At 32.7% G+C, this 27,565-nt stretch overlaps 1 protein-coding gene across 1 annotated transcript in view; it reads right to left on the reverse strand.

Moving 5' to 3' along the window:
- LOC132730330 (TPR repeat-containing protein DDB_G0287407-like) overlaps window positions 1–27,565 on the reverse strand; it is a 40,797-nt gene that overhangs the window by 5,075 nt on the left and 8,157 nt on the right. The window contains exons 4-24 of the mRNA XM_060716223.1: window positions 26,837–26,875; window positions 25,776–25,965; window positions 25,099–25,242; window positions 24,120–24,373; window positions 23,667–23,825; window positions 22,936–23,040; window positions 20,633–20,700; window positions 19,263–19,347; window positions 17,401–17,540; window positions 14,413–14,475; window positions 14,113–14,173; window positions 11,230–11,366; window positions 7,757–7,919; window positions 6,552–6,647; window positions 6,092–6,252; window positions 5,520–5,622; window positions 4,349–4,504; window positions 3,904–4,022; window positions 3,353–3,497; window positions 2,234–2,348; window positions 1,072–1,324 (exon numbers count right to left, since the gene is read on the reverse strand). Of these exons, the coding sequence (XP_060572206.1) occupies window positions 1,072–1,324; window positions 2,234–2,348; window positions 3,353–3,497; window positions 3,904–4,022; window positions 4,349–4,504; window positions 5,520–5,622; window positions 6,092–6,252; window positions 6,552–6,647; window positions 7,757–7,919; window positions 11,230–11,366; window positions 14,113–14,173; window positions 14,413–14,475; window positions 17,401–17,540; window positions 19,263–19,347; window positions 20,633–20,700; window positions 22,936–23,040; window positions 23,667–23,825; window positions 24,120–24,373; window positions 25,099–25,242; window positions 25,776–25,965; window positions 26,837–26,875 (2,756 nt within the window). The remainder of the gene's footprint in view (window positions 1–1,071; window positions 1,325–2,233; window positions 2,349–3,352; window positions 3,498–3,903; window positions 4,023–4,348; window positions 4,505–5,519; window positions 5,623–6,091; window positions 6,253–6,551; window positions 6,648–7,756; window positions 7,920–11,229; window positions 11,367–14,112; window positions 14,174–14,412; window positions 14,476–17,400; window positions 17,541–19,262; window positions 19,348–20,632; window positions 20,701–22,935; window positions 23,041–23,666; window positions 23,826–24,119; window positions 24,374–25,098; window positions 25,243–25,775; window positions 25,966–26,836; window positions 26,876–27,565) is intronic.

The following is a 27,565-nucleotide window of genomic DNA, read 5'->3' on the forward strand; positions in this document are numbered from 1 at the left end:
TTTGACCCCAGGGATTTTATTTGAACAAACTTTGTAGACACTAACCAGAAGATGTTTTAAGCTTAATATCTAAACTCTAGCTATTAAGGTTTTTTCAAAGAAGATTTTTAAGTTTTTGCTATACACATATAAGGAAAATCAATGACCCCCGGGGCTGGGCCAATTTTGACCCCAGAGCTTTTATTTGAACAAACTTGGTAGACACCCATTAGAACATGTTTCATGCTAAATATCTTAGCTCTAGCTCTTTGAGTTCTTTAAAAGAAGATTTTTTATGTTTTTACTATATGCATATAGGGAAAATCAATGACCCCCTGGGGGGGCCAATTTTGACCCCAGGGCTTTTATTTGAACAAACTTTGTAGACACTCATTAGAAGATGTTTCATGCTAAATATCTTAGCTCTAGCTCTTTGGGTTCTTTAAAAGAAGATTTTTTAAGTTTTTACTATATGCATATAGGGAAAATCAATGACCCCCTGGGGCAGGGCCAATTTTGACCCCAGGGCTTTTACTTGAACAAACTTGGTAGACATTCACTAGAAGATGTTTCATGTCAAATATCTAAGCTCTAGCTCTTTCGGTTTTTTAAAAGAAGATATTTAAAGTTTTTTCTTTCGGTTGCCATGGCAACCAGAGTTCTGCATGGAATTAAATTCTTTGAACAATTTTTAAAGGTGACCACCAAAGGAACATTCCTGTGAAGTTTGGATGAAATTGGCTTAGTGGTTTATGAGGAGATGTCATTTAAAGTAAAAGTTTACAGACGGATGCCGGACAAAAAGCGATCACAAAAGCTCACCCTGTCACTTTGTGACAGGTGAGCTAAAAATCAGAATTACTCGGAACAGGACAGTGGCTGTCTAAAAGAATTGAAAAGAAATAGTTTGCATTACTAGTTTTTCTGACCAGAATATATGGAGAAATTGTTATACTCAATTATTGATGTCAACAAGAAGAGAAACATTCTGTCATAAAGCATTCCCTGAACATTTGTCCTATTCAGCTAAAAGAAATTGTTGTATAACTATATTGCTACTCTGTATTATCAAAATATTTTGAAATAACTCACTGTTCCACAGCATATGCTATTCTGTAATCTTCTGGTAGCTGTTCATAATTCTGTGAAGGTAAATTATCACATGCCATATCAAGGAGGATATATGCAACATGGTGGTTATGCTGTCTGTACTTTGAACCAATCAATGCATACAGAACCTTGTAAGCCTTCTCATACATCTTCTCTCTTAAAAAATAACGTCCCATGTCTAGGTAAACTGTTCCAAGACAGTTGTCCATACTTCCATCAGATAACCTCCAGTCCACTACAAAAGTATATTATACACTAACTACTTGGTTAAAATATATTTTCTGATATTGAGAACAAATTTCAAGGTATATTTGAGGTAATTGTCAGAAATTCAACTTTTAAGTTGGATATCTGAATCCAGATAACTGAAGCCAGTTATATGATACCCATAAATAACATAATATTTTGTTTCTGTCATGTATTGTTATTTGTAAAAGTTTATTTACTGACAAATGATATACAGTACAACTTTTGCTCAGGAACATTCTAGGAGGCAAATATTTGGTTGTTGTTGGGAGGTATTCCTCTAAAGAGGTTAAATTCTGTGTTAATCTAATTTGGGAAGATTTGATACTACTGTTGTAAAGAGGTCATTGCTCTTCAGCGGGTCACCCTGCAGAGGTTACCCTGTACATATCAGTGGTACCTATTATTTAAGAGTTTAAACACTTACATGCTTTAAGATATAAATTGTGTATGCCACTTTATATGGCAACCACAAAGATAGCGAGAGCATTTTTAATCACTTTGAGTGAATTACAATGTTAAAGATTCTTTAACTAAAAGCATGAATGGCCCTTAAATCATCTGTTACAAATAACACTGCATTTCTGACACACTCATTGTTAACATTAGTCCAAACTATAATCTTGCTTCATTTTTAACTGATGATTCATCATTTTAGTGGCTTTTACTTTTTTTAATTTATCTAGTAAAATAAAAAATGAAAATCCTCAATTTTTTTTTATTATAATAATTGATCAAAATCCTCATAATTATATCTTATACTTATAAAGACCCATTTATTATCTCATCATTTTAAACTGTTATAAAAATGTTAGGTACCTAAATAACTTCTACAAAGATTACATTTATAACCTTAACGGTTCCTATAGATTATTACATAAATAAAAATAGCAATTACATAATGTTATGAAGCCCTCATCTGCCCTTGCAAAGCTGTTCATACACACATACGCTCGAAAACGGTTTTCAAGAGCAGCAACATATTTTGGATTGTTCCAAGTCTCTCCCAGAGTCTACAGAATATAAAACAATCATGATACAATTTTTATTAAAAGATAAAAAAATATTCTGTTACTATACCACTACTTTAACCTTCACATGAATAAATGAACAAACAACAACATTTTTTTCAGATCACAAATTTTTAATTCAATTGTGTATGACAAACATCATTTAGTGGTGGCATGACCAAGTAGATAACACACCAGACTAGTAATCTAAGGATTGCCCGACGAATGGGTTCAAACCCTGTTAAGGGCAAGCAAGCAAGGAACTTTACACAACTTACTTAGTACTGGTTCATTTCAGGAACGGATTCAAGAGTGTTTTAATAAAGCTTATAGCTTCATACACAATCAAACTAAAATAGATTAGTATAAACTTAAGTTATACATATATCTTTAAATCAAGATTTTAATAGTGTGGAATCACAGATTTTACTCCAATTATGTAGGACAAACATCATATCTTTCAGATCACAAATTAAGTCTCGTATGTATATACATACTGAAACATGTAGAATCATCAAATTGCATTTTTATTGGGTTTTATTTCATATGGCAAATTTCCAGATTTACTGAAGGAAGACCTCAGGTGTCCATCTTCGTGTTATTTGAGGCAGAAACAGGCATCTGAGTAAAACCACTGACGTTCTGTAAGCTTATTCACATGAAGGAGTTCAAAGATGCTTCACGGCTCAATTCTACAGCGGTGAGAGGCAAGTGGTTTGATGTCAACGACCTTAACCACTCTGCCATGGACACCAAATAAATGAGTATATGAGCCGTGCCATGACAAAACCAACATAATGGTTTGCGACCAGCGTAGATCCAGACCAGCCTGTGCATCCGGGCAGTCTGATCAGGATCCATGCTGTTCGCTATCAGTTTCTCTACTTGTAATAGAGTTGGTAAGGGAACAGCATGGATCCTGATCAGACTGTGTGGATGCTGGTCGCAAAAGCACTATGTTGGTTTTATATAACAGTATTGCATCTAAGAAGTATATGCTATCTTACCTCATATATCTGTATAGCTTCTTCGGTAAGTTCTATAGATTTTTCATTATGATCACGAATACCTTCCAAGGCACTGAGATTTAAGAAAGTCATTGCAACAGTGTCATGGTCCCTGCCTACAGCTTTTATCTTCACATCCAGTGATCTACATTATATAATCAAACTACTTTATCTGATTACTAAATCTCTGAATTTATTAAACTTTTGACACAAAAGCATTAACTAAATGTAAATATTTGAAAATGCAAAGAAATCCTCCCTTTGTAACAAACAAAAGTTTATGGATGTAATCTTTCCAGTAAAATACTAAATGTATCTTCTTAGAAAAGACAAAATATAAACAAAATCCTTAAGTAACACTGTAGTACATGTTTTACTACATGTATTGATTTAAAATGAATTTTATTTCCTTCCTGTTTTGTCTACATGTATGACATAATCATTTGTTTACACTTATCTTATCAAACACATGAACAAATCATTGTGTAACAATCGACCATTACCTCTTGGGCTTAAAAACAACTTTTACCCCTACAAATTACATGCCTTACCTTCGGTACATAGCTTCTGCTTCATCCATTCTACCAAGATTTCTCAGACACAATGCCTTGTTTGCTAACATCTCTCCTATAATTGGAGGATTCTCTCCAAAATAGTAAGTCTCAAAAGCCTGAAATGAATAAACAATTTTTTGAAAATAATTTTACTGACAGCCAAAATTTATTATATTACATGTACTGTATCATTCCAATGTCTCACACCAGGCTGAATAATAAAAACTATACTACTATAGGATTCTTGCAAACATAAATAGACATAAATTACTTAACAAAACAGATATGCCCACTAGATTTTGTTTAATTGAACAAAAGTTAGGCACCATATAATTCAACAAGTAACATAAACTTTTTGTAATGTAAGTTCTCTCTAAAAAAAAAATGTTTATCACTACCAGTATTTTACAGAATGATGGACGTCACAAATCAGCTAGTATACCTCAATAGCTTTGTCCTGATATTCTAGTGCCTTCTCAAATTCACCCTGTTTCAACAAGCATGATGCAATCATACTCATTGTGGCCCCTACATCATTCTTAGTGCCAATTCCAGACTTTTCATGGTGTTCCAAAGACTTCTCCATGTACTTACTAGTCTGTAAAATACTGATACTTCAATTTGACACTCAATTATCACTTTGTATAAATAATCTCAATTTTATTAGATTTACAGTAGGCTCTGCTTATAATGATATTCAGGCGATCGCTGAATTTACATTGTTATATCTGGATATCATTATATATGAGAGACAACAAATTTTGAAGAAAAAAAGTGGAAGTGTATTATGGCATTTTGTGTGACTTAGTACACTTGAACAATTCAAAAAGAGCCTCCTAGCATGTCACATTCTTCTCGAGGGCAAGAAAAATGTCCACTCATAAGCTTTTACAATAGCATCCCAATTTGGTAAATTGTTATGCCGGAATCAGCAGCAATATCACTCCTTTAACTTAGTCCTTTATTAACTTTATATATCATTTGATATTTTGTTTCTATATTCAAATGTTTTCTTTTTAGATTTGGAGACTCCATAGTTATACATGCATAAAGAATAAACTTCTACAAAAACAAGATCATGTAAAAAGAAGTTATTACTCAACCATTTAATCATCCACAAGCACCTATTGTCCAACAATTTGATTAATTTTTCATATTTATTTGAGCAACAATCATCAATGCTAAAACATAAATCTCTGGCTGATCATTAATGGTCATTAACACCTTTTAAGGTACAAAATATCAAATTAAAAAGTGAAAGATTGCGCATGGGACATAAAAAGCACAGTTGTATCTGAAATATTGCAGTGTTGATTACAAGTGGAGTGTAATCAAATGAAATACAGATTATGGACTGAGTCTAGAACGCTGAAACAGCATCATTATAAGGAGTATATCGTTACAATTGGAGTTAACCACATTCGAGGTAGAGTTCAATCAATAACTAATTAATTACTTTCAAAAGAGTGTATCTAACGGCCTTTCAATAGATTCAACTTCTTATAAACAATTAAAAAACAAATGTGTCAATTTTAGAATGTTACAGGTTACAGCAGCAAATGATATGAGAAGTTTGCTCAAACATATAAAATAAGCTACATTTATTTAGTTACCTCCTCATAGTTCTGCAGATAGTAATAACCTACTCCAATACCATGAAATGCATGTCCAAGTTGTACTTCGATTTCAGGTGAAATATCATCTTTGTCTAACTTGCTGAAATACATATACAATATACATGTAATACAAAAATTGTCTACATATGATGTCTTTGACTATTCCAGTGTCATATAGTGGAAAAAAACAGATCTTTATTACTAACTCTCTAATTCAAAACATGGGCATATTCGTGACACTAGAGTTCAGTTATGTATTTTTGTCAGTTTCTCAATATTTCATTTTTTTTGCATGTTCATTGCTTTTGGTCTTGTAAAAATGAACAAAAGATTAGTGCTTGTAAAAAGGTCTATTTGTGATTCAAGGCAGAATGTTTGCTTTTAAGCTCAACAGCCATGATTATGACAAAATCAAAAGCAGAGCTATTTACTGTTTTTTATTCTTTAATTTTTTATAGTATATTTTGACTTTATTGTATTTATACTTTTTAAGGATGTAAAATAGGAGTAGAACAAGTATATGTTGTGCAATAACCAAGGACTCAAAGCATATAGTTTACATGACAAACCTTTCATAATATTTAACATAATCCTGGTGAAGTTGTATGCCTTGTTCAGCAGTGTGATATGATTCGCAGTAAATACAGGCCAACTTGTACTTCAACGTCATCAAATGTTTTTCCCAATACTCTGCTCCTCTTTCCCCCATACCTTGTTCCATTCCATCTTTCTGTTTTTAAACAGATAAAAAAACAGTTTACACATACAGCTCACACATTTAAATAATAGCTTTATTTAGTCAAAATAGATACCATTACTTACATTATTCATGAAATATACTGTTGCCAAACTTATACATTTTTGTATTTATAAAGAGTCACCTCAAACAAAATGATGTCAATCATGTGATACACATGTACTTTTACGCTGACATACAATAAACATTTTGTAATTAATCTTAACTCTTTTCATTAATAAATGATATAACACTTAACTTAAACAATTAAAAACAGGAGATAAATAAATTACTGCAATAGTGATAGCTCTCTCAATAACTGTTTTCCTAGCTTCAGTATAACCTCCTATAGTGAGTGCATTATCTACAGACAGTAAATACTGGAACAACTGAAACATCAAAATATTTATCTTGAATAATCTATTACAACCATATTAAAGCAAGACATTTGACAATTCCTTGAATAAACAAAAAGCTGTCCAAGGAGTAGTGTGCTCCACTTATCTCAGTGCTGGATAGTATGTTAAAAGCATGTTTTTAATATATATGAAGTATATTAGACTGATATAGCACCATATTTCAAAGGTAAAATTGAATAATTTGAATATTTGATTTTTATGTAAGTTACAAACAATTGTTATATGAATTTTGATATCCAAATACTGGTACTGTTTCATTCTGCCTAGTAGTGTTTAGGAAACCGTCCAATTGACATTAACAATATTAAAAATTACAAGAAAACAAAAGAATCGGAAAGATTAAGAAACAACATTAATAATTACATTTTCATGTATAGATAGATGTGCTGACTTTCAACAAACATTTCTCAGTTTTAATGTTGTATGCTTACTATCTTAAATTGCTTCTTTCAGGTAGTCACGATGTTTCCTTTTATTAGTCTATGTATAGCAATGGTTTCTCAGTTTTATCACTTAAACATGTTGTTCTAATGATTTATGTACTTATATATATTTATATTCTAATATTGTGATATAGATTTTTCATCTCTTATAACTCCATGCTGGAGTGGCATTGTACTTTTATGCTGTAACTTTTTTAACATTGTGTATATGTCTGTACAATGATGAGATGTAAATAAAGATTACTACTACTGTCTGCAGTAAGAATTTAATTATTTGCACAATCAATATAATTATGTCTGAATTGATCAGGATCTTTTTCACAGAAATTGGAAGGTGAAACGCTTTGTAGATTGATCAAATTCAAGGAAAAAGAATTAAAAAAAATTAAATATGAAGAAAAAAATTTGAATTTCATACTTGAATATTTGGTTGGTTTTCAAATATTCGTTCCTATCCCTAGTTTTTTGTCTAGATTAATGGCACCTTGCATACCTATTTTGAAGACATGGGATAGAATAGACAAATAGGTGGACATGTCACTAAAATGCAATATGAGGCCAATTTTTATCATTCCCTTTAATTTTTCTTTTCTGAAATGAATTTTAAATACCAAGATATATAATGATAATTCATACCTTGAGACCTGGACTTTCAGAAGTTTCTAGGAGTTGCTCTTCTTCCATCTGAAGATAGATTTCTGAGATTCTCTTATCAAAAGATGCTAGTAATTTCTCTGCAATATCTGTTCCGTGAAGGCCTGTTTGATGCCATAGTTGTATTAGATGATATGGAGACTTACTGAAACAAAAATGCGTTAGAACAAGATAACATTAAAATGTTTCCTATGTTTATTAGACTTACGACTTCATGAAATAAAATACAAACTAGAACTATCGCTGAATGCGATTCATACCCCCACCAATGTCCTTGACAGAAGACGACATGGAAAGGTGGTTAAGGGAATAACTTAAGTGGGACAAATACATAAAAAGAAATTATCTCTGGTGAAGAAAAGACTAATTGTACAGGTAATAGTAAAAATATCTATTATCAATCATGTTCGAAACAGTTACAAATAACCTTTCATTTTCCCAATATACTAACTTTTTTATAAGTCAATTTTTGACCTTCAAGTGTGGCCTTGACCTACAGCTGGCACAAGGATAAGATGGGTTCTGCACATCGCCCAATTGGGGTGAACATTTGAGTAAAGTTTGAAAACAATCCTTCCATTAGTATAGGATTTATAGAGCAGACACGACATATTGTCTAATATGTTTGTTTGTTTTGGGTTTTACGTCACATCGACACAGTATAGGTCATATCGCGACGTTCCAGCTTTACTGGTGGAGGAAGACCTCAGGTGCTTCTGTGCATTATTTCAGGCACGAACGGGCACCTGAGTAGAACCACCGACGTTCCGTAAGCTAGCTGGATAGCTTCCTCACATGAAAGAATCCAAAGTCCCTGTCGGGATTCGAACCCACAGCGATGAGGGTCTAATATGTGATTGTATGTAAATTTGAAGAATAAAAAGGGGCATAACTTTGTTAAAATGCAATACAGAGTAATGAAACTTGACCAGCATATCTTAATTGGGACACTTCATATATATTTTAAGTTTCAAGCAAATACCTTTCGTAGATTCAGAAATATTCAGATATATGTTAAAATTTAAGAACATTTTCTAAGTCAATTTTTGACCTTCAAGTGTGACCTTGACCTTAAGCCCGCAAAAGGGTGACATGGGTTCTGCATTACCTTGTTGAGGTGAACATTTGAGCTAAGTTTGAAGAAAATCTTTTAATAAGTGTAGGACTTACAGAGCGGACACGACATACTGTCTAATATTTGACTGTTTGATATTTGACCTTCATTTGTGACCTTGACCTTGAGCTGACACATGGGCAACATGGGTTCTGCACTTCCCTTGTTGAAGTGAACATTTGAGCAAAGTTTGAAGAAAATCTTTCAATAAGTGTAGGACTTACAGAGCGGACACAACATTTTGTGTAATATTTGATTGTTTGATATTTGACCTTCAATTGTGACCTTGACCTTAAGATGACACATGGGCAACATGAGTTCTGCACATCCCCTTGTTGAGGTGAACATTTGAGCCCAGTTTGAAGAAAATCTTTCAATTACTGTAGGACTTACAGAGCGGACACAACATACTGTCTAATATATGATTGTGTTTGATATTTGACCTTCAATTGTGACCTTGACCTTGAGCTGACACATGGGCAACATGGGTTCTGCACATCCCCTTGCTGAGGTGAACATTTGAGCCAAGTTTGAAGAAAATCCTTCAAGTGGTATAGGAGTTATAGAGCGGACACGAAAATGGAGACGGACCGACTGACCGACCGACCGACTGACCGACCGACCGACGCGACAAAGCGAATCCATTATAGCCCCCCCCCCCCACATTTTGTGGTGGGGGTTTGATATTTGACCTTCAATTGTGACCTTGACTTTAAGATGACACATGGGCAACATGAGTTCTGCACATCCCCTTGTTGAGGTGAACATTTGAGCCCAGTTTGAAGAAAATCTTTCAATTACTGTAGGACTTACAGAGCGGACACAACATACTGTCTAATATATGATTGTGTTTGATATTTGACCTTCAATTGTGACCTTGACATTGAGCTGACACATGGGCAACATGGGTTCTGCACATCCCCTTGCTGAGGTGAACATTTGAGCCAAGTTTGAAGAAAATCCTTCAAGTGGTATAGGAGTTATAGAGCGGACATGAAAATGGAGACGGACGGACCGACCGACCTACCGACGCGACAAAGCGAATCCAGTATAGCCCCCCCACATTTTGTGGTGGGGGTATAATTACCTATCAAAAATTATATAGAGCCAGACCAGCCGGCACATCTATCAAGTATGACCAGGCTCTATACTGTGGGAAGCTCAATTTTTGAATTTTGATACCAAAATTCCTTAAAGTTTGAAATGACTCTCCAAATGACTCTCCAAAATTCAAAGCTGAGCAATTCCATTACACAAAATTAGTAAAGTTAAAGTTTAACTGTCTATTTGCAATATAGATTTTCATAATTACACCAAATTATATTAAACGTGTAATGCTTATTTCTTTTATGGTATTAAATGAAGAAATTGTCCATACTTAAGATATTGCACTCAATTAGAATAAAAACAAGAGCTGTCGGTAGGACAGCAACGCTCGACTATTCTTAGTGCTTGATAGTAAAAAAAATGCTTGATAGAGTTACCTCCTCCTGTTTACAGGTTGGGGTCATGATGGTGAACAAGTGTGCAAAATTTCAAAGCCATATGTCAATGGACTTTGAAAATATTTGAACTATTACAAAAACTTTAACGTAAATTCTAAGTCAAAAAAGGGGCATAATTCTGTCAAAATGCTTGATAGAGTTACCTCCTCCTGTTTACAGGTTGGGGTCATGATGGTGAACAAGTGCGCAAAGTTTCAAAGCCATATGTCAATGGACTTTGAAAATATTTGAACTATTACAAAAACTTTAACGTAAATTCTAAGTCGAAAAAGGGGCATAATTCTGTCAAAATGCTTGATAGAGTTACCTCCTCCTGTTTACAGGTTGGGGTCATGATGGTGAACAAGTGTGCAAAGTTTCAAAGCCATATGTCAATGGACATTGAAAATATTTGAACTAATACAAAAACTTTAACGTAAATTCTAAGTCGAAAAAGGGGCATAATTCTGTCAAAATGCTTGATAGAGTTACCTCCTCCTGTTTACAGGTTGAGGTCATGATGTTGAACAAGTGTGCAAAGTTTCAAAGCCATATGTCAATGGACTTTGAAAATATTTGAACTATTACAAAAAACTTTAACGTAAATTCTAAGTCGATAAAGGGGCATAATTCTGTCAAAATGCTTGATAGAGTTACCTCCTCCTGTCTACAGGTTGGGGTTATGATGGTGAACAAGTGTGCAAAGTTTCAAAGCCATATGTTTATGGACTTTGAAAATATTTGAACTATTACAAAAACTTTAACATAAGTGGTTACGCCGACGCCGACGCTCGGGTGACTGCAATAGCTCTACTTATTCTTATCGAATAGTCGAGCTAAAAACAACATAATCTTACCTTTCTAGATGAGAGAAAACAAAGAAATTAGAGAGACATGTGATCAATTGTTCTGCATCTCCAAGTTGAAGTATCAGGTGGGGCAGCTCATTTGCTGCACTAAAAACTTTCAAGTTTCCTCCATGTAAACAGTCTGACTGTAAAAATATAACCATATACTATTTGATCTTCAATCCTAATCTTACTGAATTTGTATATACATGTATGTGTAAACTTATTTTTTAAGTGCCTATTACTAGCTAGTTTACAGGATCTCAAAATGAAACTGCTAAAAATAAGCAGCTTACAGTACTGAATTAAAATGCAGACTGCCATGCTTGTATATTACCCGCCGTGCTTGCCTTTTTTACAGGATGTACTTTAGAAAATGGTGCGATTGATATCAACAACTGGATGAACGCTAATAAACTCAAGATGAACTCATGGAAAACAGAATTCATAACATTTGGAAGTTCTCAACAACTCGAAAAGTGTCACCTAAAATCCATTTGTATTAACGGAGATAAGATCAACTCCGAAGAGTCCATTAGATATTTAGGCGCATTTCTAGACCAAACACTAAATTTCAAGGAACATGTCAAAGGAAAGTGCCGTACTGCAATGTTAAACTATCTTAGAATAAAACGTATCCGAAAATACCTCACCAAAGAAGCAGCTGAAATACTAGTAATAGCACTCGTAATGTCACACTTGGATTATTGCAATGTCATTCTTTATGGTGTATCCGATTTTGAATTGAAAAAAATGCAACGTATTCAAAACATGTGCGCTAAGTTAGTTCTGCAACGAAAGAAATTTGACAGTTCAAGGCAAGCATTGTTCGACCTTCACTGGCTGCCCATCAAAATTAGAATCGAATATAAAATTCTGACTTTTGTATACAATTGTTCAATCGCTCCAAAATACCTTTCTGAACTCCTAACCAAACAAGTACCAAATACCCGACTACGTTCAGCTAAAACCTCTGAGAACTGCTACGTTATTCCATTCAATAAAAGAAAAACATTTAGTGACAGAAGTTTCGGAACTATTGGTCCAAAATTGTGGAATCCGCTGCCATTAGAGTTGAAACAATCTAAAAATATTGATGTATTTAAGAGAAATCTTAAAACACATTTTTTCAGAAAGTTTGAATCACTATTTTAAAATCTGAAATGAAATAAACATGCGTAACGTATAACTGATGACTGACAGTGTGATGAATGTGCAATGTAAATGAATGTTTTATTCTTTTTAATCTATTTGTAATCAAGTTACATGTATGTAAATAATCTTATCTCATGCTACATGTATATCAGTTTTATCATTTTATGGTCTCTAAAATTTTTTAAAAATATGTTAATTGGAATTGTATGTAAAAGCTTTTATTTCATTTGATGTTGATCCACATATTCTTATGCATTCACAATTTTATTCTTATTATATTATATGTACTGTACAACGCCGTTGAATATTGTTAAATAGAAACAGGCGTTTAATTAAATAAAAAGTTTCAAGTTTCAAGTATTGGGACATTATTTTCAGTGATTTATAGTAACACAAATACTATTCAAGATATTCACAAAAGTTTAAAAAAAATTTATACAGGCCATTCCAAAGTAATGCATTTGTACTGAATTGTAATTATTGAACAAGAGCCATGTCAACATGGCCATCCCCCGCCGAATGTGTTTGCTCATTGGAAGAATGTATATGTAGTAGAGTGGAATAATTCCATTTTAAGAGGTCTTTTGGTAATGATAACTGATGGCTATAGTGATTACGGATTTGAAACCTATGTGAATACTGATGGCTGAAAATAACAAAGGGCAATTACTGAAAAATAATGCAGGGTAGGTTATCATTCTTGTGTGCTGCATCCCCCCTCAGTAAAATCTATCCACCTATGAAGTTTCAAGTTGATACCTCAAATACTTTTTGAGAAAAAAATTGAATTGAAAAATTAAGTATGAAAAAGAACAAAGGGCAATAACTCAAAAATTATAAAAGGTAGACTTATCATTCTTGTGCAGTGCACACCTCCTGAGTGAGATCTATGCACCTATGAAGTTTCATTTTGATATCTCAAAGGCTTTTTGAGTTATGCTCTGGACAAAAATTAATTTTGAAAAAATAACAAAGGGCAATAACTCAAAAATAATGCAGGGTAGAGTTATCATTCTTAAGCACTGCACTCCTCCTCAATGAGATCCATCCACCTTTGAAGTTTCAAGTTGATATCTCAAATACTTTTGAGATAAGCTCTGGACAAAATAGCATAAAAAACAAAGGGCAATAACTCAAAAATTGTATAGGGAAGAGTTATCATTCTTGCGCACAACATTCCTCCTCAATAAGATCTATCCACCTATGACATTTCATGTTGATATCTCAAACACTTTTTGAGTTATGCTCCACTCAGGTGAAAAATTAGGTATGAAAAATAACAAAGGGCAATAACTCAAAAATTATGAAAGGTAGAGTTATCATTCTTGTGCACTGCACACCTCCTGAGTGAGATCTATGCACCTATGAAGTTTCATGTTAATATCTCATAGGCTTTTGGAGTTATGCTCTGGACAAAAATCAATTTTGAAAAATAACAAAGGGCAATAACTCAAAAATCATGCAAGGTAGAGTTATCATTCTTGTGCACTGCACTCCTCCTCAATGAGGTCTATCCACCTATGAAGTTTCAAGTTGATTACTCAAATACTTTTAGAGATATGCTCCGGACAAAAATGTCGGACGGACGGACGGAAGGACGGAAGGTCGGACGGACGGAGACTATTTCTATATCCTCCGCCGAAATTTTTCGGCGGGGGATAATAAAAAAAACACAGAGCAAGAGGGTATTACCTGTAGAAATATTCATGATCATATGAAAGGTGCAATTTTAGTTACCTGATCAAGCTTCTGTAACTCAACTGTGTAAAATTCCACTAACTTTCTTAGGTAAAATTGCCTGAAGATAACATAACATAGCCATTATCAAAGTCAACAAAATACATGTTGGTGGCATGTATCATAATAGAAATAGAAATTCAATGAAATATTAATTAAGTTCAAATTTACAGTTATTACTCATTACTTGATTAAACAGAATATCTAAATCCATCATTCATTACATTTGAATATTAACTGAAACATTACTGAGAGGAGAACAGTGACAAGAACTTTTTAAAACTATTAATACAAACTTACTTTTTATCTTCATCCATGAGGTACTTGGTTTTTACCCCTTGTCCTAATTCTTTATACCCAAACCTAGTCAAAACAGTATGGTTTGTAAATAATTTGTATTGTTATAAATATGTATTATATCAAGATAATGCTGGAGGTTGAAGCATTTACAGTGTTGAAACAATTTAACTCGATCATATATTATTGTCAGTTTATTTCCTTTACCAATAGAAAGTCTCTACATTTTTAAGATACAAGAAGTCGGCTGCAATAATGAAGATACATTTCCCTCCATATTTTCAGATTTAATCATGCAGTTCTGATAACTATCTAAGGTTGCATCATATATTTATAAAGAAAACACTAGAACTATCACTAAATGTGATTAATACCCCCACATGACTGCTTCGGAAATGAGGAAGTTACTAGTAACAGAATACTTTGCAAAAGAATTGAAATAGAGTTATGGTTGTGGGCAATTAAAGATAGTTGTGGTTCTAGTATGTTGCATTTCCTTTCAATGTGGTTGACCATTGATGAAGTTTTATTGAATTACTCTGTAATAAGTCTAGAAAGAGTTATGCTTCTTGAGCACTGCACTTCCTCTCATTGAGCTTGACAATTGTATGAAGTTGCATTGAATTCTAAACATTAGTTTTTAAGTAAACCACCAGACAAGGAAAAGGAACAAAGGGCAATAACTCTACAAATACTGAAGATGGAGTTATGGTTATTGTACACTGCACTTCCTCTCATTGAGCTTGACCACTGTATAAAGTTGTATTGAATTCCAACTACTAGTTTTCAAGTTATGCACTGGACAAAAAAAGTAACAAAGGGCAATAACTGTAATCAGTCCAAATAGAGATATGGTTCTTATGCACTGCATTTCATCTCACTGCCCTTGACCATTTTATGAAGGTTCATTGAATTCCAACTATTAATTTTCAAGTTATGCACTGGACAATAAAAAGTAACAAAAACTCTTAAATGAGTCAAGAAAGAGTTATGGTTTCTGTGTACTGGTCGGAGACCATCAACCTGACACTTTTGGAACACTTTTCCGTACAGATTTCATAATTTTTAACCTAGAGACCAAAAAATTTGACAAAGTTCAGCTAGGTTCTTCTCCTTATTGACACTTATATCTGAGGCTCGACAAGGAGGGTATCAAAATTACCTAAATTGTCTACACTACAGTACCATGTGTCGGGACAGATATGTACATGACGTGATTCAATTCAGATAAAAGCTTGGGTGTTTTGATTTTTGATTTTTAACATGATATACAATATGTCAGCAACAAATGGTGAAGTTTTGGATATTCTATTATTCACTCTGCAAATGATTATAGCTGATATATGAGGTCAGGCATTGCTTTCTTGACCCCCAAATTTCAAAGTCAACATTCTTGAAATAGACATTAAAATATCACCATTTACGGAGGTTGAAATAAATTTATTTACTTAATTTTAAAATAAACATTGTTGATAAAAAAAGTGACTGACAACCACTGAACAAAGAAAATACTAAATTAAGCATTTTCGGGGCCGTCCGGGTTTGGTGGTTGTCCGGTTTTGGTGGTCCCCAACCAGTACTGCACTTTCTCTCAATATACTTGACCATTGTATGAAATTGTATTGAATTCCAACTAGTAGTTTTCAAGTTATGCTCTGGACAACAAAAAAGCAATGGAAAAGTAACAAAGGGCAATAACTCTATAATTACTCTGGACAGAGTTATGGTTTTTGTGCACTGCACTTCCTCTTATTTTGCTTGACCATTGTATGAAGTTGTTTTGAATTCCAACCAGTACTTTTCAAGTTATGCTCCGGGCAAGGAAAAGTATCAAAGGGCAATAACTGCTCTGAAAGGAAAAGTATCAAAGGGCAATAACTCTGTAATTTGTCAAAATGGTATTATGATTCTTGTGACTGCACTTCCTCTTAATGTGCTTGACCATTGTATGAAGTTGTATTGAATTCCAACTATTAGTCTTCAAGTTATGCTCCGGACAAAAAATGCAAAGGGCAATAACTCTGTAATTACTTTAGAAAGAGTTATGGTTCTTGTGCCCTGCACGTCCTCTTATTGTGCTTGACCATTGTATAAATTTGTTTTGAATTCCAACCAGTAGTTTTCAAGTTATGCTCCTGACAAGGAAAAGTAACAAAGGGCAATAACTCTGTAATTAGTCAAGATGGAGTTATGGTTCTTGTGCACTGCACTTCCTCTCAATGTGCTTGATCATTGTATGAAGTTGTATTGAATTGCAACCATTAGTCTTCAAGTTATGCTCCGGACAAAGAAAATGCAACGGACCGCTGGACTGACCAACCGACCACCGAGTGACTCCTATATACCCCCTCCCAAACTTTGTTTCGGGGGTATAATGAAAGACATTTCTTTAGGAACACAATTAGAATTTATCTTTATTAATGTTAAATTCTGTTTTTAAAAGCAATAATTTTACCTTGTCTTTATCACACATGATATATAAAAGATCCAGAATTAAGTCTTAAAAGTCTTTATAAATAACATAGAATTAACATACACACACAAAATTTAAAATTAATACATATAAGTGAAGCACTTAAAATTGAAAAATATACGAAATAAATTTAGAATTAAAATGATTATGATATTTTTCTGCCATTCTTAGCAAAGCATACCAACACTTTTCATTTTTTAATCATTTTACGAACTAAACATAATTATTCTGGATAAACGGGGTGAGGGAATGATTTGAAAATTTGCTTACAAGTTAATGGTCTAGACTTTCATCAAATGGTACACAAATCAAGGACAAAATATTTCCAGTATAGTTATTTCAAAAAACCTCAATGAAGTTCCTTAAATGACAAAGCTTTGACTGACAACCACACCTTTATAATATGCCCAGCTGGAATCTCAGTCTTTGATACCACCCAAAATTAACCCAGTATCTGTTCAACTGAAGACACTTGCTACAATAGTACCTTAAGTGAATATAAGAAAGTATAAACTTACTGTATTCTTCCAGACTGGCTGATAACAAGTTTCTCAATTGCAAAGTAAAATGGAGACCAAACATGATCAGGTATAGTAAATATCTGCTTGATTTCTGTCTCAGAGAGTCCCTGACTTGACAACATTATGCTAGACATCACCTGTAATAATCATACAACATTGTCATTTTTGCCGTGCCATGACAAAACCAAAGTAATGCGTTTGCTACAAGCATGGATCCAGACCAGCCTGCGCATCCGCCCAGTCTGATCAGGATCCATGCTGTTTGCTTACAAACCCTATAACAAGTAGAGAAACTGACAGTGAAAGCATGGATCCTGATCAGACTGCACAGATGCACAGGCTGGTCTGGATCCATGCTGGTCGCAAACGCATTACGTTGGTTTTGTCATGAAGCAGCTCATTTGTTGGAGGCTATAGATGCGATTTTTGTGTAAAAATCATATTTTTACACCAAAGCAAATACAGACTTTAAAAGGAAACTGAAATGAGTGATACAATAAAGCATTTTTGTTAACAAGAATAGCAAAAATCTAAAAAATAATACAGATGAAGGTATGGTACTTGTACTAAATACAGTTTAAAGTTACATTAAATAAATATGTAAAAATACTTTGCCGTCGGCCTAAAAATCAAACATTCTACAGTTTCATTAACCTTTTTAAAAGTTTTGTTGTAAATCTCATCAAATATTGTTCATAAATTAGGATTTTAAACGGGAAACCCCACGGTAACACTAAAGTTCGTATACTAATTTTAACATGCAAATGAAGACTATAATGAGCTCGTGTATGCGCTACGTCACAGTTTTATAGTTGCTATCCGGAACACAGCAAATGTGATATTTTCTTGTGCAAACACACTTTAACCATTTAAGCTTTACGGTGCACTAAACCTGGGGTTCAGTAAAAGTAATCATCTCGTAAAAAGATTAAATTTGTATGAAAACATCCGTTACAATACGGAAATATACCGTTAAATTAGGACTGCCACTTTATAGTCATATTTGTTGATTTAATATTGATATACGCATGATCAGAAGGCGGAGTTTCTCATGCAGCAGAAATTGTACTTCCCAGTCCGCCACAATGAGGTTACCCATTTTAATGCTAATAATAAAACTCATTTTGGTTGTCTGGACACCAAAATAAGACCTGGAGTCGATATAAAACCCAATTTGTTAATGAAATGTCGCTATTTAGTTTTTTTATGAAATTTATTAAATGTAACTTTAAATTTCTAATATTTAGTTCATATTGAACATAAATTTTAATTTCATATTCACCTTAACATGTGACTTTGTGATAAGAAGCAAGGCAAAAAACAGCACACAATTTTGGTAGCCTTTTTTAAATCCATGAATAGAGTTCTTAAATTAAAATGCATAAACCCCCACAAGCAACTTCATCTGTTACCAACCTTTTTTACAGTCCTGATAATCTTTTCTAAATCAATTCAGTTGATTAATCTATGCACTTTGCCAAATGAATTAGTTCAAAACATGGCTGACTGACCATAGATGTTTCTAATTTAAATCATTGAGTTATTCTATGAATGACATGTGTTTTTTAAAGTTAAGATACAACAGTTAAACACAATTTAATAAAATAGTAAATACAAGTTCTTTGTATTTTATACAATTTGCTGGAAATAATAAGAACAATGGTACCATAGGGGACCATCCTACATGTAGTGGTTTCTGCACATGTAGTGTTGTAAAATATTCATGAAAAAACTGAATCTGAATTGATGCTGTTTTTGGCAATTTTTTCAGGTAACAAGAGTTCATCATCCTGTTTTACTATAATTTAAATTTTGAGTAAAAACTGACACATACAACATATTCACAACAAAATATGTACCTGTTCAACAAGGTTACCATGGTAATCATCCACATTGTAATCTTCTTCTAACCTTGCTAATACTTGCAGGAACAAAGCTTCAATGCTGCAGCAGGAAACATAGAAATATCAAATATCTATCTATCTTTACAGTGCTGTTTTATTGAAATACTTGCCATAAAGCAAATGTCTTGGACCGAACCTTTACTGGAAGAAGCTAATTGTACCATTTTTATAATTTACTAACCTATACAATTTGAAGCAAAGAAGAAGTGAATTAACTTAAGTTTACAACTAAAAATGTTTAATCAACAACACTTAAAATCCATTTCTTTTCAAGAACAGAGAACATATATAATAAGAAAACATTTATGTAGATAATAGAAAACATATTTGTTTGTAAATAAAAATTTTCCATGAAAACATACTGTGATTGTACTACATGACTTAATATAAATTTGAAGCTAACTTTAATAATTATATTCTACATAACTGACTATTCCAACAATAAGCTTACTGGCATGCGAGCAGTTCCCGTACAGAAGCAGTATCCGTATTTTTCATTTAAATGCTTGATTTTTACATGCATTCTTCAAAAATTCATTTCAAATCAAGCAGATACATAAACGAGACAAAATCTAAGTGTCAGTTCGGCAGTATGTATAAAAAGTCTCATTTTAAATCACTTTCACCTGTGCGTTGTCAAAACGTGACCTTGTTTTATCTGGGGGATTCCGTCCTTGCGCGCATGCGCAAACATACTTACACGTGAGGCATGTTAAAGGGTTTTCCACTAATACCACCTGTTTACAGATAAGAAGGCAATGTGATGAAAACTTGTTTAATTATCAGAATTTTGACCAATATTACTATATAAAATAATTTTATGGCTTTGATGCGTAAAATATCATGCATACAAGCATGCCATCGCATGTGAATGCGTTGGGGGTAACGGTACCGGGTAATAGATACACGCGTTTAGTCTACTTTCTATTTCCTGAATTACATCTATTTATCTCTTAGAAAATGGTCTGTTCAACAATTATAAATGAAAAATAGGTCCGATATAATAAAATTGTATAATTATAATGGGTTAAATTTTATGTACGGGAACTACTTCTCTTCATACAAAATAATGGATAATTTCTGTACCCCATATGAGGCCTCATAACTAAGGGTTATTTTATGTTTAGAACATGATGGAATTTCCATGATTTGTGTGACGAGCCGAATATTGATGTGTAACATTCAAATTTTGGTGAGTGAGCGTAATAAAAAATAATGTTTAAGTAACTACGATTTTTGTACGGGAACTGCTCGCATGCCAGTAGTGTTCTTAATACATACAGGAATAAAGCTTGTTATTACAGATTTACAATATGCAGTCTCACCTTTCAGATGTGATCAGGGAGTCTATTTTCTTATCCAGAAGTCGAAAATAGCCAAAAGCTACTAGTTCCTGTAAACATAATATATAGTCAAAAAAAATTACAAGAATCTATCTAACAAGAGCTGTCGGTAGGACAGCAACGCTCGACTATTCTTAGTGCTTGATAGTAAAAAAAATGCTTGATACAGTTACCTCCTCCAGGTTGGAGTCATGATGGTAAACAAATGTGCAAAGTTTCAAAGCCATATGTCAATGGACTTTGAAAATATTTGAACTATTACAAAAACTTTAACGTAAATTCTAAGTCAAAAAAGGGGTATAATTCTGTCAAAATGCTTGATAGAGTTACCTCCTCCTGTTTCCAGGTTGGGGTCATGATGGTGAACAAGTGTGTGAAGTTTCAAAGCCATATGTCAATGGACTTTGAAAATATTTGAACTATTACAAAAACTTTAACATAAATTCTAAGTCAAAAAAGGGGCATAATTCTGTCAAAATGCTTGATAGAGTTACCTCCTCCTGTTTACAAATTGGGGTCATGATGTTGAACAAGTGTGCAAAGTTTCAAAGCCATATGTCAATGGACTTTGAAAATATTTGAACTATTACAAAAACTTTAACGTAAATTCTAAGTCGAAAAAGGGGCATAATTCCGTCAAAATGCTTGATAGAGTTACCTCCTCCTGTCTACAGGTTGGGGTCATGATGGTGAACAAGTGTGCAAAGTTTCAAAGCCATATGTCCATGGACTTTGAAAATATTTGAACTATTACAAAAACTTTAATATAAGTGGTTACGCCGACGCCGACGCAGACGCCGACGCTCGGGTGACTGCAATAGCTCTACTTATTCTTATCGAATAGTCGAGCTAAAAACCAGTCATATAATTGAGTAAGCGTTTCCTTTCTCATATATTCGTGCAAAATTACTTACATTTAGTGTTTGACTTAAATAAAAAATAAAATACAGCAAAGAAAAATATCCTGTTGCATAGTTTTAGTGTATTTATTTACTTTAAAACTTTAAACATCATCAATACAGTGTGATCAATGAAAATAGAGTACATGTATAACTTAAAGATTGTCCATTTGTATCAATTCTATACATTTGAGATAAAACTTAATGTCAAAACAAAGTCTGTCTAGTACTAAACTCCAAAGTTAAAAAGAGCCCGGTGGCAGCTAAAATAAACACAAGAGCTGTCCGTAAGACAGCGCGCTCGACTTTTTTATTGCTTGCCAATAAAAAAAGTTTTTGCAGTAAAAGGCAATACAAGAATCTCTGTATTTTTAAAGTGAACAATGGCCATGAGCATTAAGATATTTAGTGAAGAATTATTTTACTGAATTGTGTGATACCCTTGAACACTGCAGCAAAGTTTGAAATGTTTAAGTCAAAAGAGGGCTGGTAAGAAAGAAAAAAAAACTGAGTTGAGCCTTAAATAAATTTAATAGTATTAAACCCACTTTGAGAGAATAAGGTATTTTTACGTCACTCAGAACACCTTGGTAAATGACATAATAACATAATTTTTCAAGAAATCTATGCCAAGGAAGCAGTATATTTTTGTACAATCAGCATAATATATAGATTTGACTTTGTATGTGAAAGTATTATAGTTACCTTATAATACAAGTAATAGATAAATTTTATCAAGCTTTTTTAGATTCTAAGTCGATAAAAGGCCTTAATTTTTAAAACAAATCCTTGACAGAGTTACCTTCTCTTGCGTACAGATGGGGGTAATGATGTGAAATAGCATTAAAAGTTTCAAAGCAATATCTCAAAGGGTTAAGGCAATAAGTGGATTTTACCCATATTCAATGTATTTTCTAAGTCAAAAAGGGGCATAATTCTGTCAAAAACCTTGACAGAGTTATGTCCTCTTGTCTGTTGATGAAGGTCGTGATGGTAAACAAGTATGGTCAGTTTCAAAGCAATACCTCCAATGGTTTTGAAATAAAGTGAGGTGGTACAAAAAACTTAACCAAGCTCAATACACTTTCTAAGTCAAAAAAGGGCCATAATTCTGTCAAAAACCTTGACAGAGTTATGTACTCTTGTCTGTAGATGGAGGTTATGATGGTGAACAAGTATGGTAAGTTTCAAAGCCATACTTGTAATACTTCTGAAATAAAGTGGGGTGGTACGAAAAACTTAACCAAGGTGTGACGCCAACGCCGACGCCAACGCCGACGCCGACGCCGGGGCGAGTAGGATAGCTCCCCTTTTCATAGAAAAGTCGAGCTAAAAAACCAAGGAAATAAAGTCCTGGATTGACACTGTGAAGGTGATATTACTTACAGACAAGGTGATTTTGAGAAACAGTGGATTCTTTGTCATTGCAGCAGTAACAATACGGTCTAGCTGAGTGGGGGATAACTCCTTCCCTGTCTCTTTTAATGTTTTCTGAAATGAAAAAAATTATATCTAACCATTTCTATTTTTTATCAATTCAAGTTTGGAAATTAAACAAATAACTAAATTTCCAAGATAGATAAAAAGAGTCAGTTTTTTAAAATGTGAAATATAAAACAAACTGAAGTTGTCAACAGTATTGCTGGATAGGAACAGACAGAATCTTTTGCTTCACATACTAAAAGCCAAATATAAGATTTGTTAACCGTATCTTCAATTAATACAAATATCTAAGTCTCAGTTGTTAAAGGTAGAATAATTTCAATTTGCACTGGTAGTAACCAGGGTTTGTCAACACTTTCAAGTTAACAAGTTTCTTTAAAAATTGCATTTATGGTTCTTAACCCAATATGAAAAAAAAGTCAGTGACAATCTCTTACTCTGTAACAAAGATACTCTGGTCATCCAAATGTATCAGTAGTATCTGATTGTATTTATACCATACACTGCTAAATATTTGTAATGAACTTACTTTATTTTTTAATATGGAACTTTAATGTTAGTTTATAAGACTGTTGGCATTTGTAGAATAGCCTGGTTCTAATAAAATGGTAGGTTATGGTTGCTAGAGGCACACACAATTTTATGTCCTCAGTATGACAGGTGCAGCAACTTACCACACACATTTCATGCTTATATTCATTAGGTAATGGATCAATATGGATAAAATGATATTTCCTGCTGCGTAACTCATCAATGGTGGCAGTGTCAGAATCCATCGTTGACAAAACAACCATTGCTGATGCTGGAAAATGTATGGGCAACCAGAATAAAACCTAAATAAATATAAAACAATTTTTAACACATTTTTAATGACAGAGACCAGGTAATATATATCTACATTTTCTCTTATAAGAGATAATGAACTTTTAAAAATATTTTGAACTATGAATATAAGAATACTAAAATAAAAATCATTTATCAAGCTAAAAAATAAATCTTGACAAATTATATTACTCAAAAGCTATAGTCTTGAGCAATAAAATTTATAATGCATAGAAAAGTTTTGATGGCATAATATAATTGAACTAGATATTTTATGATCAATATAAGTAAATTGCTGACATTACCTTTTTGATCACACTGACATTGACTATTTTATCTAAACCATCAAGTACTAAGACTGGTGTTTTCCCTATGGAAATAACTTTGTCAAGAGCAGCAAGTAACCTTTGCACCAGAATATGTGTCTTTTCAGCATCATTTTGAGAATCATCTCCTTGAAAATCTTCTACATCATCTTGATGGACTGCTGATCCATCCATCATTTTTGATAATACATATTTGAATTCTTTAGTGATTCTTGATAACATGCTATTGACATCTGCAAAAATGAGGTAAACATTTTTTTTATGTTTCAAGTCACATCACCACATTAAAGAGATGAACCAAAATATTTCAAGAAAATCAAACTTGAGAAAAATGTAATGTAATTTTAAGAAAAGAGAAAAAATTCAAGATTCAAGTAAAAACTTACATGCTATGTACAATTAATGACTGATTTTGCAGTATTTATAACCATATTTCTAATGCGTTACTAATGCAGTAAGGACTATATTTGTACTTATTTTTGGTAATTTGCATGGGTTATAAGTTCCGTTTGCAATATATAAAGTATTTTCTTTGTTCACTTCACAATATTTTACTTTTTAATACATTTTCAAAATTTTCATGAAAATTAGCAGGAATCCTGAGGCATGCTGCTTTAAGGTCAAATGGCTACATTTCAACTTCACAGATGGAGAAAATCCTCAGTGGGCATTCTTTGCATTATTTCAGTCACAAGCTTACACCTAAGTAGCACCACCAACCTTCCATACTTATGTAAAGTCTGATGTGATTTAAACACACAGCAGAGAAGGGCAAACTATAACTACATGTACTTGGCTACATCAACCTTTAGCAAAAAAACTTATATACATTACTGGAAAACTGTATCATGTACACATGCAATTCCTTCAACAGATCAACATCTATGATAAATGATTGTCAACAGACTTGCAGCTTTTTCTTGTTTTACTGATAAAAATATCTGAAGTAATTGCAAACCTGTACTTCCATCAGCATAACCAATGAAATGATAGACTACGATATAGTTGTTGTTGTCTTTTTGAAGTGCTGATATCCAGTTACATAGTAATGCTGACTTCCCACTTCCAGCCCCTCCTACAACCAGTGTGTTCTTCCCTTGTTCTGTAATAAAGTTAATAACTCTGTGATAAAGAAAATTACATTCAGATAAAACTGTTTTTGTCAATAATGCTTGGAGAAGTAAACGTCTTTATTCAGTCTTTATTAGCAGAATAGTAATTAACCAGAATTCGGAATTATTTCCTGAAAGATCTTGTTATGTGTTTGCTCTTTAAATTAAGACAGTCACAAAAGAATAAGTTTGATTACATGAAGTCTGTCAAAAGTACTGTAACAGATAGGAAGCAACCATTCATTGATGATTTAAAACACTTGTTGTTGCACTTTTAATCCTATCTTATTGTTGTACAAGTCAAGTTAGTTTAAAAGTAAATATATTTATCTTCAATTAAATACGATGGAATGATGATGTGTTATATGTATCAGTCTTGTCTCTTGACAATACAGTACTGGTAATATATAAGTGAACAGGATACATATCCTATGAGGGCTGATACAAACAATATAATATTTGGAAACATAAAAGACATTACACAATAACCACTGCATTTCAACTATAGGAAATCTAGTAGTACCTGATAGAAGATGTTTATTTAGTTGTTGTAAGTAAATCTCTCCATGTACAAAGATATTACATCTACTAGAAAGGAAGGCCTGATGTTCACTCAGTAACTCCTCCCTTAATGACAATTTTTCAGCACTGAAATCGGCCAGCAATGTATCCTTCAAGTATGACATTATTGTATCATACATTATTTTTGCTGCCTGTATAAATATATAAAGTGCAATCATAATACACATGTACATTAAATTTTACAATAGGATATCAATTTTTACCAAGGTAGAAAAAGAAAATCTGAACTAAGAATTTTATTAAATTAAGGTGAATCATAACTGAAACAATTTTTTGTTAAATTGTGGTCACCATCCTACTTTTCCTGAAACTCTTTTCTACTATTTTCAAGAGTTGAAAAACTAACAATCAAGCATATTGACACCTAATTATGTTTAAATTATTTCATTTTATTTTCAGTCATTAATATGCAAAGTTTAAAATTTATCTATCTAACAGACATTTTGCTATGCTTTAACATCAGTTAACATACAACATTTTTCTTTCAAAAAGGGACAAAAGTGGAAGAAAATTTCTTTCATTTCTCTTCAGCAACTATAGAATAAAAACTGTCCCAAAGAATGTTTTTACATCGCGACAGCTTGCCATAGTTTTGATTTATCAGCTGCTGAAAATGACCTAACAGAGCCTTAAACAGTCCACCTCTAGCTAAAAAGGCAGGCCTATACCAGGAAACGGTGTAAAAATCTTAATATATTATATAGATATATGAACATAAATATAACAACAAGTGACTGGAAATTGTCACATACGGTATCTCAACATTTCACACAGTTATAACAATCATCAATTAAACAGCTGTTGAAAACAAAAAATTAATACTGAATTATTCTATAATATACAGCCCTGGTAACAGATGATATTTTAAATTGTTAACAATATACCTAGAACATGTATATCATGAGTCATACTTTTATCATGAGGGAATGTCATGAATCGTAATATAAAAATTAAAACGTGGTTTCTATAAAAAAAATATCCTCTTAATAACACAATACTCACTTCTGCTGGTGTTTTGTAATCCATGTGAACTCCAAGACTCTGAATAAACATATATAATCTATAAGTAATTGAAATTAGCTAAATTCCCATCAGTTATATACCCTTCATTTTATATAAGTCATGTTTGTTTTGCATCAAAACCTTAAGAAGTTTCTGTTACAATAAAGCAGTATGATCTTTTCCGAACAAGACTTATACATGTATACTGAGCAGATCAATTATATGGAAAAATATATACATGCATACATAATATGTTATTCAAAAAAATTGTGAAAACATTTGAATTTAAATAAAGAAGAGAGATTTCCATAATTATAAGCTTTAGGTTTTCTACTTTATTATAATTGTAATTTATATGTATTGTAAATTTATATTGAAAACATGGAAGAAGAAATAAATATTGTTTAAACCAAATAAAGAATTTCTGATAAATTTTAAAAAAAGGACCAACTTCATTATTTTATAAAGGACCAACTTTATTTTGATTAACAATATTTGTAAAATAGAAGTTAGATTTGATCTGTCAAAACCTCATATGAAAAATGTTTTAAATTGATACATTTATATGTTAAAGACAAATAGATACATGTGTGAGACTAAACATATGTGAAAGAGAATGTGTAATGCAACACAAAAAAATATATATATACGACTATGACATTTATATACAGAACAATGTTCTCAATTCAGTCACTTTAAAATCAAGATTATACAAAAGATATTTCACAT

Source organism: Ruditapes philippinarum, unplaced genomic scaffold, assembly GCF_026571515.1.
Source record: "Ruditapes philippinarum isolate M1 unplaced genomic scaffold, ASM2657151v2 ctg240_1_1_1_1, whole genome shotgun sequence".
NCBI lineage: Eukaryota > Metazoa > Mollusca > Bivalvia > Venerida > Veneridae > Ruditapes > Ruditapes philippinarum.